This window comes from Eublepharis macularius, chromosome 3 (genome assembly GCF_028583425.1).
Source record: "Eublepharis macularius isolate TG4126 chromosome 3, MPM_Emac_v1.0, whole genome shotgun sequence".
In the NCBI taxonomy this organism is placed as follows: Eukaryota; Metazoa; Chordata; class Lepidosauria; order Squamata; family Eublepharidae; genus Eublepharis; species Eublepharis macularius.
This window is the reverse complement of record NC_072792.1, coordinates 98349552-98368293: the sequence shown is the minus strand read 5'-3', so window position 1 is coordinate 98368293 and position 18742 is coordinate 98349552. Positions and strand designations below refer to the sequence as shown.

The 18742-nt window shown below is 41.0% G+C and overlaps 1 protein-coding gene across 4 annotated transcripts in view; it reads right to left on the bottom strand.

The window, feature by feature from the left end:
• Positions 1–18742, bottom strand: part of GART (phosphoribosylglycinamide formyltransferase, phosphoribosylglycinamide synthetase, phosphoribosylaminoimidazole synthetase) — a 63832-nt gene that overhangs the window by 4108 nt on the left and 40982 nt on the right. For all 4 annotated transcript variants that reach the window (XM_054974262.1, XM_054974261.1, XM_054974260.1 and 1 more), the window contains exons 12-20: positions 16222–16316; positions 15373–15482; positions 9215–9413; positions 7669–7920; positions 7190–7342; positions 6282–6485; positions 5596–5709; positions 4129–4259; positions 471–612 (exon numbers count right to left, since the gene is read on the bottom strand). In XM_054974262.1, the coding sequence (XP_054830237.1) occupies positions 471–612; positions 4129–4259; positions 5596–5709; positions 6282–6485; positions 7190–7342; positions 7669–7920; positions 9215–9413; positions 15373–15482; positions 16222–16316 (1400 nt within the window). The remainder of the gene's footprint in view (positions 1–470; positions 613–4128; positions 4260–5595; positions 5710–6281; positions 6486–7189; positions 7343–7668; positions 7921–9214; positions 9414–15372; positions 15483–16221; positions 16317–18742) is intronic.

The following is an 18742-nucleotide window of genomic DNA, read 5'->3' as shown; positions in this document are numbered from 1 at the left end:
CCATTATAGTACAAATAAAGAATAGCATTTAAAATAGGGAATTTTCTTCAAAGGAAGTCCAAGCGCTAAGATTTCGGTGTTTATTTATTATAGCTATTTTGTTTTCTCCTTGAGGAAAAAAATTACAGAGGGCAAACTACTGAAAAAATATGTATTTGCCCTAGCTTCCTTTCATATTTTTCACAAAAGCTCTTCTTTATTCGCCTAAACTAAAACACCTCCTTTCATATTTCTGGACTTTCTAAGGACCTTCACAGTCTTTTTGGGTACAGCTTCACCATCATATACTCTTAATGTCACAGTCCCTCAAAACCTGAGAGAAACATTATGCTATTTTGAAACTAGGGACTTAATACAAAATCTGTCTGATTTAAAATGATTCTATTAACTGCCTGCTTTATATGCCAACACACAGTGCTGAATTTTACAAGCATTTAAAAACAATGTACAATATATTCAGATTCACTTACCAGCCCACTTTCTGACAAAAGGACCAGATAAGATTCTCATAAAACCTGCAAGACAGATCAGTTCCACAGAGAACTCTTCAAGAACTTTGTCAACAGCGCTGTCAAACTCTGTACGACGGCTGTACAGCTTGTGGTCAATTACCTAAGACATGAAACAGGGTAAAAGTGGATTTGCAGGAGGAATTAATTCTTTCTTTTACTGAAGTACAAGAAATGTTGAGAACTTTGAATAAAGAATTTTAGACATTTAGAATTTTACAAGTTGGGACCCACAAGGATTTGCAGGGGAAATCTTATTTCTCCCTCTGCCACCATATCCTCTTTCCTTTTTTTGCCCACATAGCCTCTCATTAGCCTAACAGAACCAGTGTCATTCACAGCATCCAGGCATAGGATTCAACCAGTGGGGAAACACCACAAACTGAACCAAGTAGTACCCAACCACAAACACAAGGCATTCCTTTGCTTCAGTCTGCTTCTGTTGGGCTAAGTTGCAACACTGTCCCTTGCTTCAGTTTGGTTTGGATGGAATGGATATGATTCTCTTATGTGGTGTTGGCCCCCTTCCTTCACTTTGGTTCTGGGGCAATTCCATTCCCGTGCTTCAATTTGGTACTATTGGGCTTTCTCTAGGATTAGCTCAGCTTCCATTTGGGAGTGTGCCTTGGCCATGGTAGCTTTGCCCCAGTGTGTTTCTGCAATGGGAGTCAGCTTTGACTTTTTCCCATAGGAAACAACTGAGTGGCTGGGGGCACTTTGTTCACAGAATTGGTTCCTGGGGTCCCATATTCCTAAAACTTGGGGGGTCATTAGAGGACAGTCAGGAGAAGGTCATCTGAAAATTTTGTGGAGTTGGCAGAAGAAACGCCACCCGAGATAGCTCACATGATATTTTTCCCCATAGGGAATAATGGAGAGTGGGCGGGCACCTTTTGGGGGGGCCAATAAAACTGGCCCCAGGGACTCAATCTTCATGAAACTTGGGAGATCTTTAGAGGACAATTAGGAGTAGGGTTCTGCCAAATTTGGTGGTTGAAAATGACCCATCCAGCCCATCGGATATCTCCCAGAGCAATTTTCCCATAGAAAAGAATGCCCAATTTTTTCTGAAATACCCAAACTGAATTAGAGAATCAATTCAGAATTTGGAAGATTCTGATTTTTTTTCTCAGATTCAGTAAAAAAATTGGATTTACTGAATTTGAGGGAGGGGGGTGCACATTCCTACCTCTGAATCAAGATGTTTTAGTACCGCAAAGGTAGTCTCTTCAGCAGCACAGACGATCAATTGTGGCTCACTTATCATCAAAATAATGATAATATAGCAGTTCACACATTTTGTTTTGGCTCATTAGTTGAGCTTTGGAGCAAGTAGAAGCAGCATGCTGGGACTCACTGTTGTTAGCCTTGTGACTGACACTGACAACAGTCAGGTAGGGGATAAAGGGCAGATCTAGGCCAAGGAACCAGGTCTGAGATCCCTTTAACATATTAAAAATGTTTCACTTCCATTATCGATGCAATTCTTACAATACCCTTTTAGAGTAGGTCAGTATTATTACTCCCATATTCCCGAATGGAGAAGACACGGGCTGTACAAGTCCACCTAGTAAATTCATGGATGAAGTGAGAAATTTATTCAATACTGAATAAACTTCAATAGTGAATAAACTGCAGTTGTACAAAAATTCTTCAACCAAATCATTAGATGTCTTAGAGGCATCCATGGCTACAAGGTCTCATATTTGTTTTTTGAGAGCTTAAATATTTCTGAACACCTACTTCATAAAGTAGACTTCTATAAAATTTAATAATCAAAATGTAATGGGCAACCCCCACCCCCCACCCCAAATGTGCTTGAATCCTATTATACCTGTCATCCAATGATTCATAATTTTTAATATTGACATATTAAGTAGATTAACTCTGATCCTCCTTTGTGATTAGAGTTCCTAGGTGTCCGCTGATGGTGAACAAACTCCTGGTGGTTTGCCCCTTTGCCTGGCGATCACTGGCAATTAGCAGGGGGTGGCAAACCACCTGGCAATCACCTGCCACTGGCAAGCATCCCGGGCAAACACATGGTGTATTGTTCCCAGCTGGGAGCAGTGACGTCACTTCCCACAACGTCTTCTCTTCTTAAAGAATTGGCCCCCTGTGAAGAGTGGGAGCACTCCTGTGGCCAGTGCAATGATGTCACTTCAGGAAGTGATGTCACTGAGTCCTCTCCTGGAGTATGTGCATGCAAAGAAAACGAAGCCCAGTAGGTAATAGGCCCTCCTCCCACTAGTGGCAACCCTATTTGTGATGGAGAGATTATCACTTCAAAATATTTTATAATTTTAATTGTGAAAAGGATGACAGGCAGGAAAGCCGCTCACTTTACAAAAAGCAACACTGAAGCAAAAAATTAAGGCTGTAGCTCTGAATACAAAATAAATTCTATTGGTCAGTAGGAGACACTTCCATGTACTAAGGATTAGGGCTGTAAAAATATTTGCTCACAATGACAGATACTCAAAGTCTCTCTCATCTGACAAATTACATGAGGATGCTCAAATGAAGGCAGACACAATGTTAGCCAGGAAGGGTAGTTAAAAAGACAGATCGGAAGTCTCTGTTAGTTTCACCTCCCTAGAGCCAGCATCTTTGCCTTCCTGAAGGCTCTGTCAATTTCACCTCCCCTTTGGGGAGGTGAAGAGGAAACAAACAAACCCTCTGAGGAGTGATCTTTGCCTGCTCCAGAGAGATGAAACTGATAGAGCCTTCCTATCTGTCTTTTAAAACTTGGCTTCCCAGCTAACATTGTGTCTCCCTTCCCTTGAGCATCCTTGTGTAATTCATCTTGTGTAGAGAGACTTTCAGACTCAACACATCATATTAAACCATAGTTTCCACAAACCATTGAATAGGTTTGGAAACCCACTTCAACCCATCATTGCTGTATATATACTGTCTTTGCAGAAAATGTTCATCAGTAACCTATGTTGAACAAACAGGCTTGCATCTGAGAAAAGATTAAATGGACATAAATCTGCTATAAAAGAACAATTTTTTTAGTACACTTTAGTACACTTGTTAACATTTTTGCCTCTCTGTTGATTTCACCAGAGACCTTAGACTGGCCTCAGTCAAACAGTTTTATTTGGGTGGACATATGCAATACCAGCTGGCAGACAGGAATTCATTCAAAAAATTGATGGTATCAGTCAAGGCCTAAACAGAGTTTACAGGTTTTTCATACATTATAAGAGATGAGATTAACACTGTAGTTGTACTCTTGGCTACTGCCTCAGCAATCCTTATAGGCAAGACCCTGATAGGTGAATCCCTTTTAAATATTCATGCACAAACATTCCACCAAATGATTTCCCAAGTCTGTAGCTGATGGAATTTCTTAATATTCAGCTTCATAACTTGGTTTCTGATTCTGATTTGCTGGCCAGTCACAAACCATGGCATCCCAATTCAGACATAATACAAAGCCATAATGAAGCTTTCTCAACCGTGATCTGATGCAGTGTCTCAAATGAGCCAGTGTTACCAGCACAGGACGGAAAGGGTAAGTTTAGAACTTACAACAAATACATTCTCTTTTCATGACTGTGTTGTTTCTTTCACACAATGAAAAGTGCTACGTTAAACATAAGCTACTTACTTTGGTGGGAATACCAGCTCTTTCAGCTTTCTTCAGCCCCTCCACGCCAGCTTTGTTAGAAATGACAAGAACTATTTGTGCATAGCTGGTTGGCTTCTTAGTGCTGGTTATTAGAGCTTCCAGATTGGTACCTTAAGAATCCCAAACAATAAATGCAGATATATTGAAGATGTATTTAAATATTCTGAAAAAGTTTTAAAAAGCAGCTAAATAACATCAGCCTGAGTCAACTCAATAAATACCTTTTAAAAACTTTAATAATGCATTGAATGCATTCAGAATATCCATCTATAGTTATGTTTTTGTTTAAATCATAAAACAGCAGTGCAATTTTAAGAAGAGTTACACCTTTCTAAGTTCCCAGACTTCAGTGACTTCGAAGGGTATAGCTCCACTAAGAATTGCACTGTTAATCTTCCATAAGAGGATTACAAGCAGTCCACTCCAATGAATGTTTTCTTGGAAGTGAGTTCCATTGAGTTCAATGATGCTTCTCTCTTGTAAATGTACACAGAATCAGCTTTAGTGCTTCTGGGTTGATACAAAAGATAACAATTTGCAGTGTATTCCAAAAATTTCAGCCAAGTTTTTCTTTTCCCCCTATAACTGACATATCAAGTTTTTTACCATCAGCAACACTTCTCCAATATCTGCAAACAAATACATAGTTTTATGTATTCTGTCTTACTCCTCTTTCAAATCCACACTGTTGTCATTCTAGGTAGCTGCCTCTTCATTATTAGTGGTGGCACTTAATATGTGCAATACAAGTATTAGTGCTAAAAAGACTAATGAGAAATAATGAGAAAACATCTGTTAAAAACATGTTATACTCCACTGCACTTCTTTAAGGTAAAACACTTGGAAAACATCGTATCTGTACCCTCACCCCTCAAATCCTGAACCAATACTTAGAAATTATTTGGCAAGCCAGAACTTTGTGATGTGTGTTTAGGCAGATCATTTGCAAAAAAGACTGTTTAAACAATGAGTATCATCCCTACTAAGTTTGGTCTGTTAAGGCTGCATGTAAGAATTTTACCCAACCTCTCCGTCATATAAAAAACACTCCAGAGGCAGTATGTAAAATAATCATTACATAAACAATGAGCTATATCCAACAATTCCATTTTGTTGACAGTAGACTTGTCTGGCAGAAGGCTTTTCTACCAATGGAAGAGAGTCATTTCATCAGTGGAAATCTCTTTATACTAGTGGATTGAAATCACTGGATATCCTTACGTTTATCTATATTGTTTAGGTTCTTATTATATGACCTCACTTCATTTTGTTTCAGCTTGTCATATATGCTTCTTTATCATTTTGTAAGAAATCTTTAAAATTATAAATAAGATATTTTAAAAGTTCAACATTTTTAAAAAGTCGCCTGCAAGAAGACTATACTCTATGGTTCTAAAGATACCCAAAATTCTTTCCCACCGCTTTCTTACAATGCAGGTGTCTCACCTGTTCCAGAGATGAGGACAGCCACCCTTGTTTTGCTTTGTTGATTAGGTACCATCTCTAACCTATTTGCATGTAAGGCTTGAAGCAAGTTATTGACTTCAACATGGGCAGACCCTTGAATTCACAAAAGAAATATCAGATGAAAATAAACAGGACATACTACAAGTGTACAATAATGACTGGACTTCTAAAGTATCATATTTAACCCAAACACTTGGATACATATGAAGTTCATTTCACAGTACTGGAGGGGATCCAAAAGGCTATTAACTCAATCTCCTTCCTTCCTCAAACCAGGACATTCTATACTTAAAGCATCTCTAACAAACACCTGTCCTACTACTTCTTGAAAACTTCCAACCAAGGACAGTCTGCCACCTTCCTAGGCAGTTTGCGAGCTTCCTTATTTCATGTCAAACTGCTTTTATGGTTACCATTCTTTTAATGTTCATCATCATGTAACATGGGTAAAAAATACCTTTGGCTGGGGAGTTTATGAATTTCATATAAATAGGGGTCAAATAATGAGAAAATCTACTTTCCTTCAAGTCACATGATCTACTCATTACATGTGGCATCTGCAGAATTTTAGGCTACTGCCTTAGCACAGTACAATCATCATACAGTATCTATGGGCAAACAATCTTCCAAGACATCCCCAGAGAGTTGCAGCTCAGCATAGTAACCTGCTTGATGGGGTACAACTTTCCCAATCAGCCATGCATCTTCATGCCTCTGGATGTCCTTCAAAACCTGTCCAGCAAGCTCTTTCTGCACAACTAGGACTGCACCAATCCCACAATTAAATGTTCGAGCCATTTCCTCTTCTGATAGGTTTCCTTCTTTTTGGAGCCAGGAAAAAATTTCAGGTATCTTCCAACTTAAGGCATCTGAAAACACAGTTGTATTTTGATGAACATTTTACAGTTAACAAGATAAATGACACACAGACACATAAATATAGTTCTCAAATCTTAAGTTTGAATTTGTGGATGCACTTTGCAAACGTAAAATCTATAAACCCAAGAGCAACATGCTCTGACCTGGATGACCCAGGCTAGCCTTGCTAAGCAGAGGCAGGCAATGGCAAACCACCTCTGTTTGTCTCTTGTCTTGAAAACCCCAGCAGAGCTTTCCATAAGTTGGCTAGACTTGATGGCATTTTATATGCATACACGCGCGCATGCGCATGCGCATGCGCGTGCATGGGCGCGCGCGCACACACACACACACACACACACACACACACACACACACACACACAAGCAACATCAGCTTCAGCGGACAACTGAGAGAGAATATTTCATTCCTAGTTTCTTTCTATACCTGTCTTCCCTTATCTATAGCCTAAATGTGCAGGATAGGTCTCTCAGATATAACTAAATGAAAATTTGCATTGATGAATTGCTCATTTTTAGGCTGCTGTTAAACATCCTTTTGTCTTGGAAGAATGCATGTTCCAGAAATGTTCCCCAGAAGAGCAAGTTACCTTAAATGTGTCTCCTTTTTTATTAAAAAATTCAATATAAAGAATAAAAGGGGGGAAGGCAGTATTTAAGAAGTAAATTACTGGTGCTCCTTCTGATTTCCTTACCTAAAACTACACCAAATGATCCTGGGAGGACACGTGGAATGTTTTCCAGTAACCCTCCTCCAGTGATATGGGCATATGCCTTCACACAACCTGAATGAAGAACTGGCAACAGAACCTTGCTATAGATTTTAGTAGGGGTCAGCAGTTGTTCTCCTGTGAAGCAGTTAGAGAATCATGTCAGCACAACAATAGACACAGGTGGAAATATTGGCATGCTGACCTTACATTGATCTTGATGATAAAATAATATGAGCAACATTGAGGTATATGCTTGAGAAAAACAAATAGAAAGTTAAAATTACTCCAGCACCTAAAAACAAAGCATAAATACTCATTTTCACCATCACCAGAGTTTCATTCAAAGCAAAACCTTTGATACAAGACTCAAATAAAACAATTACAGTAACTGTGAGCAAATGTTATTCAGAACTAATCCATATGTTCCAGAGGATCAGAAGTTTGTATTTTACAGTTCTTACCTAATGTCTGGTCCTTACAGCCACCCACTGAAGGTGAGGAATAGCTGAAAGGGGAGTTTTCAATGATCTTCCTCACAAGGCTAAATCCATTGCTGTGAATGCCAGAGGAAGCAATTCCAATAACAACATCCCCGCTGACAACTCTATCTAGTTGGGGGAGCATCTGCCCCCGTTCTACAGCACCAACTGCAAAGCCACCCAAGTCATATTCTCCAGGTGGGTACATGCCAGGCATTTCAGCAGTTTCTCCGCCTGGAGCGGATAGAGGGGCAGAAAAAGAAAATGTGAGTGTTAGATGTGGCCATTATAAAACTGCTGGATTCCTATATGCACAAGGTATAGTAAGCTCAGCCAGTCATAAAAGTTTTCTGCTCTTTAAATAAAGGTACCTATTTTCAATCACACAATGAAAAACTGTCCCATTTTTCCAGTCCTAATTTAGAGACAACAGTAATCAGCTATAGGAAGGAAAGCTGAAGAAGGAGCAATTGAGGGTATTTTTTAAGTAACAGTTTGAAATCTGAGGACACAACCATGCTTTTAGAGGAAGTTTTGTTACGAAAAGAACCTACGGTGAGCGAAAAGGAATCATACACTGACTGAAAGACTAAGCATTACAATCAGGAAAGTCACATAGTACTTCTTGATGGGACAGTAACGGCTAGCTGAAAATCAAGAGTCTGAATGTTCCTCACAGCAGGGGAAGGAACTGTCAAGCATATAGACAAGAAGTCATTGGGGCCTACAAATGACACAATTTTGTTTTCTATGGAAAAGGCAGCACAAAGCATAAAGATACCTGAATTAAGGCACAGTGGTTGACCCAAAAGTGGCCCTTTAATTCTCTGTAGAAAACTACTTCAAGTAACACACTGTAACTTTGGTCTGAATTAATGAGAGGGAATAGGGAGTTAAACTGCAGTTGGGCACTAAAAGTCATCAGTGAAGGATATTTTATCTTCACTGTTTGTTTTTCTTCCAATGAATAGGATAGCTGTTGCCTTCCACACTCCCTTCAAAGAACCAATACCCATTCTTTCCCTCCTTCAGTTCAATAAGCGCTTCAATCTGCCCCTCTGGTTCTTTTAACACAGTAAAAGATCAAGTTCCACATGGATTATTATAGACTGCTATTCACCAAGGATTCTCATATCACTTCGGAAAGGGATGTATATGTGAAGGTAAAATGCTGGACAAAGTAACAAATAGTATTGTATCTTGCCTCAATAAATATCTTGTAGAAAAAGTGGCATGGTCTTAATCTTGTTCTCAGTATACTCAGTAGTACACATGGTTCCGTTGGCTCCCATTTCTGTCTCCTTCAGCAGGGCAAGAAGGAGGAACTAACCTAGGCTGCTCTCCTTCTCCAGCCAGCTGCATTTCTCAGCTCCTTCTGCCAACAATGCATATTCAATGGGCAACGGATACTTAGGTTCATACCACAGCAAACACAGCGCATGAATTCTCTTTAACAATGCTTGTTTTAAACCATCCAGAGAATGTAAAGCCTTTAAAAACATTCCAGAGAGAAAGTGAGTTGTCATACCAAGAAGGGCACATCCTGCCAATGTACAGGCCTTAGCTATTCCAGCTATGATTGTCTGAGCCACCTCAACATCGAGTTTCCCGCAGGCAAAGTAGTCAAGGAAGAAAAGGGGCTCAGCTCCCTGAGCTAAGATATCATTGACACACATGGCAACCAAATCCTGGCCAATTGTGTCATGCTTGTTGCACAGCTGGGCGATCTGGAAGGAGAAAGGAAAAAAAACAATTTCGGGGCTTGATGTGCCTTATAAGTACGATAGGTTGGATTCTATGCAGCGCCAGCGAAAGGTGCAGGCAAAGGTGACTCTTTGATGTCTTCCCAGTCCCCCAGAAGCCACTTATTTGTACAAGAAAGGTGACGCTAGGGGACACACATGGTTTAAAAACCACACAAACCAGGCAGCTGCATGTGGAAGACTAAAGCAGTGGAAAATCTTGTTCCTTGCATCAGTGGAAGGCTTCTTGAGCTGGCGGAAAGGAGGTATAGGACCCAAGCTAATATCTGAGAGGCTTCCCCTTTACATTGACCAATACAAGACAGTATTATTCCCAGAAGATTGAGATGTGTTCTTGTGCAACTTTCAGTCTTAGCAATGAGACTTGAAAAAGACGTGGCCTTGGACATTTTCTCCAAAATCTCTCAGCAATTGCTTAGTTGCCACAACTTGCCAGTTCTCAAAGGATTTTGCTGCATAGCTTATACCTTAATAGAACAGATGATATCACTGGAGCCATGGAGCAGTCTAACTGTGAAGACAGGACAGTGGTTCAAAGGGCATGACTTACACGAGCATTGAGCAGCCAATGGCTGAGAGAGGAAAAGAGGGCAAGGCAGCAGAGCCCCTTAGATAGGGGCACTGTTGGGTGTTAGTTCCTGTTTAAGAATGAGGCACAAGTAATGGAAGAAAGTGCTGGAAGTTTAACAAGTGTGTCAGGAACAAGGAAAAGAAAAAAGTGAATACAGGTGCTGTAATAGTTTGAGAGGGACTGCCTGAGGTCCAAGAAACTTGGTGGAATGGCTCATCAGGCTTTGTCACATAAGTCTGCCAGCAAACTGGAGAAAAAAAATGTCCTGCCCCTTTAGATTACATGGAAGTGGGTAGCTGAAGCTTTTCACAGCATAACATCACCTGGTCAATAACATCACATTAAGCCTGGGTTAAAGGGAGAGAGCATTGTTGCCAGCCCTATTTTTATGGCTACAAAACCCAGAGGCACCCCCACTACTAGAAACTATAAACATCAAGTAGAAAGCTACATGTGAGGTACAGAAACAATAATTATTGTAATAAGACACAATAACAAAAGGCACAGTGGCAATAGTTACATGCAAATCAAATATAGTCACACAAGTAAACAATGCCGGAATGTAGCCTCACTCCGCTGCAGTCAAGTATAATAAAAGAACGCCCCACAAGTCCAAACCACCTTGGTTAGGCAATAGTTAAAGCCAATTGAAGTCAATAAGAAGTAAACGCCGTGGGTTCATAGGACCAGGGGCTGAAGGCGCCCGTGTGGCACACCGGAGAATCCGTCCAACAAACAGGGCCGGCAAATGCTACCTGTTGTTTCGTGGATTCACTTCCTCCGGGACGGTTATCTGCGGTTTCCAATAAACAAACTGTAAAACAGACCAAGAGCATATGGAAAATACAATCCCCAAAGCATAAAGTGGTAAGTGTACCCACTGAGTAAAGAACATACTTACAAAGTTTCTACAGTGAAAAAATCTCAATCACATTAGTCCAAGAGTCAACAAATGAATGAAACCGCAAACAAACCAAATACAAACAAGAGCATATGGATAAACTCCATTTCTGCAAAATAAAATAAAATAAAATAGCATACATACAGTAAGTGAAACGCATACTTACAAAGTATGCGTTTCAATTACTGTATGTATGCTATTTTATATATTTTGTATACTTACAAAGTATGCGTTTCACTTACTGTATGTATGCTATTTTATTTTATTTTATTTTGCAGAAATGGAATTTATCCATATGCTCTTGTTTGTATCTGGTTTGTTTGCAGTTTCATTCATTTGTATACATACAGTAAGCGAAACGCATACTTACAACAAAACGATGAACAAAGCACTGAACTAAGACTGAAAGAATTCTTCAACTACTCTGCTGAACAAAACGATGAACAAAGCACTGAACAGACACCATCACAGCAGCCTCAGCAGCCCCCACCCCCCCAACCCAGCAATACACAACCACCGTTACAAAACTCCAGGAAAAAGAATTCCACATGGACACCCCCCGAGGGCCGTAACTCCTCATTGGACTTTTACATTGAATGCTTCCGTAGACGTGCTCAGGCTGAGATAATTGACAAACAACAACACCTAAAGCAGAATCTCAGCCGTGGAGAAAGAGAGGCCATAAACAGCCTCCAAAATAATTCTGGCATCGTAATCAAGGAAGCTGACAAAGGCGGAGCAGTTGTCATCATGGACAAACAAAATTATATACAAGAAGCAGAAAGACAACTCTCCAACACAACATTCTATAAAATACTACCTTCTGACCCCACGGAGCAATACAAAAGGGAACTCAATAAAATATTAAAAACACTCCCCACGGACATACAAGAATGCATCCATATGGACACACCCCAGGAACCACGACCAGGAAGATTCTACCTACTACCCAAAATCCACAAACCAGGTAACCCAGGACGCCCAATTGTTTCAGGAAAATGCACCATCACAGTAGGAGTCTCGGGATACATGGACTCTATCCTCAGGCCCTATGCCACAAGCACACGCAGCTACTTACGGGACACCACTGACTTCCTCAGGAAAATACAGTCCATTGACAACCTACCAGATGACACCATCCTAGCAACCATGGATGTGGAGGCCCTGTACACCAATATCCCACATGCAGATGGACTGCAAGCCATACGGAATATTATCACGGACAAAACCACAGCACACCTCGCCACTGAACTTTGTCACTTCGTACTCACTCACAATTACTTCGAATTTGGTGACAACTTATATCTACAGGTGAATGGCACAGCCATGGGCACACGCATGGCACCACAATATGCTAACATATTCATGGCGGACTTGGAGCAACGCTTCCTCAGCTCCCATCCACTGGAACCACCACTACTATACTTAAGATTCCTGGATGACATCTTCATCATTTGGACCCATGGGAAGGAAGCCCTTGAGAGATTTCATCAGGACTTCAATAACTTTCACCCTACTATCAACCTAAGCCTGGACCACTCTACACAACAGGTACGCTTCCTGGACACCACTGTACAACTACATAATGGACGAATAAATACCACCTTATACCGGAAACCAACAGACCGATACTCATATCTACATGCCTCCAGCTTCCACCCTAAACATACCACTCGGTCTATTGTCTACAGCCAAGCCTTACGTTACAACCGTATCTGCTCCGATGCTCTCGACCGAGACTCACACTTAAGAGATTTACAACAAGCATTTTTGAGACTACAGTACCCACCAAATGAAGTGAAGAAACAAATCAACAGGGCCAGACTAGTACCCAGAAACAGTCTGCTCCAGGACATACCTAAAGGAACTAACAACAGAACACCACTGGTTGTCACCTATAGCTCCCAGCTCAAACCCATCCAACGTATCATCAGGGAGCTACAACCCATCCTGGAAAATGATACCTCTCTCTCAGAAGTCCTGGGTGGAAGACCTGTCCTTGCCTACAGACAGCCCCCCAATCTTAAACGACTTCTCACTTACAATCATGAATCGGCCAGCAGGGCCACCAGCACAGGTACCAGGCCCTGCAACAGACCCAGATGCCAGCTCTGCCCCTATATCTACCCAGGGAATACAATTACAGGACCCAATGGCATCAACTACACTGTCTCTGGCTCTTACAGCTGCTCATCCTCCAATCTGATATATGCCCTCATGTGCCAACAATGTCCTTCTGCTCTGTACATTGGACAAACCAGCCAACCTCTACACAAAAGAATAAATGGACACAAATCTGACATTAGAAATGGAAACGTCCAAAAACCAGTGGGAGAACACTTCAATCTACCAGGACATTCCACCAAAGACTTAAAAGTCGCTGTGGTTCAACAGAAACCCTTCAAAAACAAAATCCAACGGGAGGCTGCTGAATTGGAATTCATATGCAAATTTGACTCTGTCAAGCTGGGACTGAATAGAGACTATGAATGGTTATCACATTATCACAGGTAACAGATTTCCTTTACAGAGGCGTGGTCTGGGGGAGCCCAGAGACGCCTGGTGTGGGCTTTGTTTGTCAATTATCTCAGCCTGAGTGCCTGTGGGCTTTCGGGGACCACAGTTCTCTTTGTCAGATGCAGCTGGCAGGGAGAGCTGTGGTTATCGAGGGCTTATACTACATAGGAATTGTATACCTTCACTGCGGCAAACTGACTCCACACCAACAGGAGATGTTTACATTTACAAGCAAAGGAATGTTTTGATTGCCTTCAAACTAATTGCATTCTGTCTTCTTGTGATATATGTCCTGTTCTTTCCCCTCCCCTCCTCTTCTGTATTTGACCAGTTCGGATCAGGCATCTGATGAAGAGAACTTGATTCTCGAAAGCTTATGCTACAATAAAATAAAATTGGTTAGTCTTAAAGGTGCTACTGGACTCTTTTTGATTTTACAAAGTATGCGTTTCACTTACTGTATGTATGCTATTTTATATATTTTGTATACTTACCAAGTATGCGTTTCACTTACTGTATGTATGCTATTTTATTTCATTTTTTTTTTGCAGAAATGGAGTTTATCCATATGCTCTTGTTTGTATTTGGTTTGTTTGCAGTTTCATTCATTTGTTGACTCTTGGACTAATGTGATTGAGATTTTTTCACTGTAGAAACTTTGTAAGTATGTTCTTTACTCAGTGGGTACACTTACCACTTTATGCTTTGAGGATTGTATTTTCCATATGCTCTTGGTCTGTTTTACAGTTTGTTTATTGGAAACCGCAGATAACCGTCCCGGAGGAAGTGAATCCACGAAACAACAGGTAGCATTTGCCGGCCCTGTTTGTTGGACGGATTCTCCGGTGTGCCACACGGGTGCCTTCAGCCCCTGGTCCTACGAACTCACGGCGTTTACTTCTTTCTGACTTCAGTTGGCTTTAACTATTGCCTAACCAAGGTGGTTTGGACTTGTGGGGCATTCTTTTATTATACTTGACTGCAGTGGAGTGAAGCTACATTCCGGCATTGTTTACTTGTGTGACTATATTTGATTTGCATGTAACTATTGCCACTATGCCTTTTGTTATTGTGTCTTATTACAATAATTATTGTTTCTGCACCTCACGTGTAGCTTTCTACTTGATGTTTATAGCCCTATTTTTATGTCATATTAAAAATATAGAAAAGACAAATTGACAGCTACCAGCAAGAAGGGGTCAGCCACATGCAGCAAGCTTCCTCCCCCTCTTTGTAGTGGATGTATTTATTCATTAGATTTTCATTCTACTCTTCCTCCAAGGAACTTGGGGAAACAAATGGTTTTCCCATCTGTCCCCATTTTATTCCCACAACCACCCTGTGAGATAGATTATGCTGAGACCAGGAGCCTAGTCCAAAATCTACCTTTGAGCTTCATGCCAGCATGAAAATGGGAACCTAGCTCTTCCCAGTCCTACATTACAATGCCTCTCATAAAGCATCATAAGAAAACACAAGGAGAATTAGAAACACAAACCATGACTTGAGATTATTTTTAAAAATGTTAATACAGTAGAGATTTTCAGTACTGCACTTTGAATGCAGACTCAAAAATTAACAGAATAGTAATTTGTATTGTCGAAGGCTTTCACGGCCAGAGAACGATGGTTGTTGGGGGTTTTCCGGGCTGTATTGCCGTGGTCTTGGACTTGGACTTGGACTGAGAGATCTCTGTCTTTTGGTGCTACACCTCTGAAGATGCCAGCCACAGCTGCTGGCGAAACGTCAGGAACTACAATGCCAAGACCACGGCAATACAGCCCGGAAAACCCCCAACAACCATCAGAATAGTAATTTGCTAGTTTCTACCAATATGTGACTGTGATGTAGAAGTAAGTAAATATTCAGTTACTAAGCAAGGTGCCAGATGTTAAGATGCAAAGAAATTCCATTCATACCCTCCTCCTCATTACCTTGAGCTTTGTTCCAACACCATCAGTTCCAGATACCAAAACTGGATCTTTGTATCCAGCTTCTTTTAGGTCAAAGAGACCAGCAAATCCTCCAAGATCAGCATTACAGCCTACCAATCAGAGTAAAGAAGGGTTTGTTAACAACATGAGGTGTTTCTTGGGTGCCTCTAGCCTTCTTTCTCAAACTTAAGTTCAGATTTGCTTTTCCATAAGAACAGAAAAGCAGCCATGATCAGACTAATTATCTACGTGTCCAGCATCCTGTTTCACAGAGGTTCAAGAGATGCTCCCCTACAAAGAAGGCTTGCAAGCAGATTACAGAGGCCTAAGCCTTCCCCTGTTGTTATCCCCAAGTACTGGCATTCACAGAGTTCCATTAAGTCCATTACTTCCTTCTTCAGATCTTGAAATAACACAGTCAAAAACAAAACACAATGGGCATAGAGGGAGTGAGTATCTTTCAATATGTATCGCCCTCACTGTCTCCCACATGTGTTGGTGCCAACTGAAGTATCATTGTACAGTCATGTGGTCAGAAATATGATAGGATAGGAAACAGCCCTCAATTATGCAGGGCCTCTTTTGCTCATTTTTAACTTAATCGATTTACCTTTTGTAAAAAGCAAAATAAAAACTGATGCAGAAAAGAGTTAAGGGACTGTTAGTGAATAATTATACCACTGAAAATACTTCTGTAGCACAATTCAGAACCCACAGTGACTAATGCAGACGCTTAACCTTGAAGCTTCAATTCATTTTTTAGTACAGATGTTAAGACCTCAATTGTTTATGGATTAATGATGATACCAAGTTTTTAAAAAAAATTAAAATGAACACTTTTTTTCTTACCTGGTCTTGATGTGGCAGCTGCTAAAGGCTTAATTTTCTGAACCAAGGTGTTACCAGCTGTTATGTCTACACCACTGTCTTTATACGTCAACCCCCTAAAAGGGCAGAATGGTTGGTTATCGATGAATGCGTATGCAGCCTATAAGAATGACTCTACTAGAATTGCTTACTGGCCCTATTTGGGTGCCTCTTGTGAGGCCTGTTTCTCAGATGATGAACTAAGCGTGTATTCTGACAAATCTGAGTTCAGAGATCAGTAGCTCTGTTATATGTGGTAATACAGCTGGGATCACTTCCCTGCCAGTTCAAACAAAGATGGTGCATGTGATGGAGCCTGACTCTCCAGCTCACATTTCGAGTTGTTCATAAGCTTATGAAAAAGCATAACCTTCAAGCAGTATTCAGACCCACCCGAAAAATACAACAGATGCTACGATCAGCAAAAGACAGTAGAGACCCCCTAACCTCTGCAGGAGTATACCGTATACCCTGCAGCTGTGGACAAGTTTACATCGGGACCACAAAGCGTAGCATCCAGACAAGAATAAAAGAACATGAAAGACACTGCAGACTTGGACAACCTGAAAAATCAGCAGTGGCTGAACATAGCCTAACTCAAACAGGGCACAGTATCTTATTCCAGGACACCAAAATACTGGACAACACTTCCAACTACTTTGTCAGACTGCACAGGGAAGCCATTGAAATTCACAAGCATAAGCAAAACTTCAACAGGAAAGAAGAAACCTTAAGAATGAACCGAGCATGGTTGCCAGTTCTGAAAAACACCAGGCTAACAAAACACTCTACACCCGACAATAGCCCTGCAGAGAAGATTAGCACATCAAGTACCAATCCATATGCAAAAGAACCTCCTCAGGATACAGTGAAGCCTCCCGCCATTAGCATTCCACACCCTGGGAAACTCTTACAGGGTGACTCAGCTCAACCCCACCCCTCCTGAGTAGATACAAATAACCTACATCTTTTCCACACTGTGACACTGAGAGATCTCTGTCTTTTGGTGCTACACCTCTGAAGATGCCAGCCACAGCTGCTGGCGAAACGTCAGGAACTACAATGCCAAGACCACGGCAATACAGCCCGGAAAACCCACAACAACCATCGTTCTCCGGCCGTGAAAGCCTTCGACAATACAATAAATATTATTTGAGGCTGAATAATGCTGAAGTTCAAACCAGGGCTAATCATGTGGAAACAGATGCCTCTTGTCATCTTTTTCAGCTCTGGCTAACTACTTAGAAAACCATGCTAGATCACAGTAACTGTTCAAGTGCCACACTTAGCAGACACATGGCTATATCTGATGCAATAATGAATACATTGGAAAATAAAATTTATCCCCCTGATATATTACATTACATCACTGACCAATATTCAAGAGACAGAAAACTAGATACCGTGCCATTTTTCGTTTACAAGTTCATTTTATTGTATACACGAGACTAATATACAGTATAAGCTGGGAACCTGCAAGGATTTGCAGGGATCTCTTCATTTTCTTCTGTATCCCCTTCACTGCACTATGTCCTCTTTCCTCCTGGCAGCTCCATATCATCTCCTATCTTCTTGCTTCCTTTTCTCCTTCCCACTCACCAAACAGCCTTTCTTTTATCAGTTTCACACAGACTTCAACTTTAATGAAGTTTATACTCTACATTTCTCTCCAATGGGGACCCAAAGCAGATCACATTAATCTCCTCTCCTCCATTTTATCCTCATAATAAACCAGCAAGGTAGATTAGGTTGAGAGACAGTGACTAGCCCAAGGTCACCTAGCAGCTACCATAGCACAGTGGGGATTTTAATTGGGTCTCCCACATCTTAATCTGACAGTCTAAGCCCTACACCACACCAGTTCTCAGTTTTCCTTCCTTTGCTCCCCCTGACAGCAACTCCCAGAGCCAAGCTGCGAAATTTGTGCAATAGCAAGTCACTCAGGTGAGTTGAGCATAGGCAAAATTTGGGAGTGGGTTCAACGCCTCAGCTCCTTTTCATTCATTCATTCATTCATTCATTCATTCATTCATTCATTCATTCATTCATTCATTCATTCATTCATTCATTGTTGTGGCCCTTAGACCAAACATAAAAAGAAACATATAAAATCCACATTTAGATATAATAATAAGAGTATAAAACAGTTACATTACAATCTAAATACCATAAAATTTCCTTAGCCTGAATACTACCATCAGAAGCTGGCTACTTGGTAAGTAATCTTGGTATCTCTATCGGAAAGAAGAAAATCAAGTCTAGCTTTTTCTGAGAAGCCCAGTTTTTTTCTGAACAATGGGGTAATGATCTCACTGTGTGCTGCCTTATAGCATGGGCATGTAAAAACATATATTCCATGGTCTCTATCTCCCTTAACTGACAGGTGTCCGGGGTCTGGGTCCCAGCCCCCAGACTTGGTAGGAGGGAACAGCAGGTCAGCCGGGCTGATGGGCAAACAGAGGGGGCAGCCAGCAGACAGCAGGTCAACTGGTCAGCCAGCTGA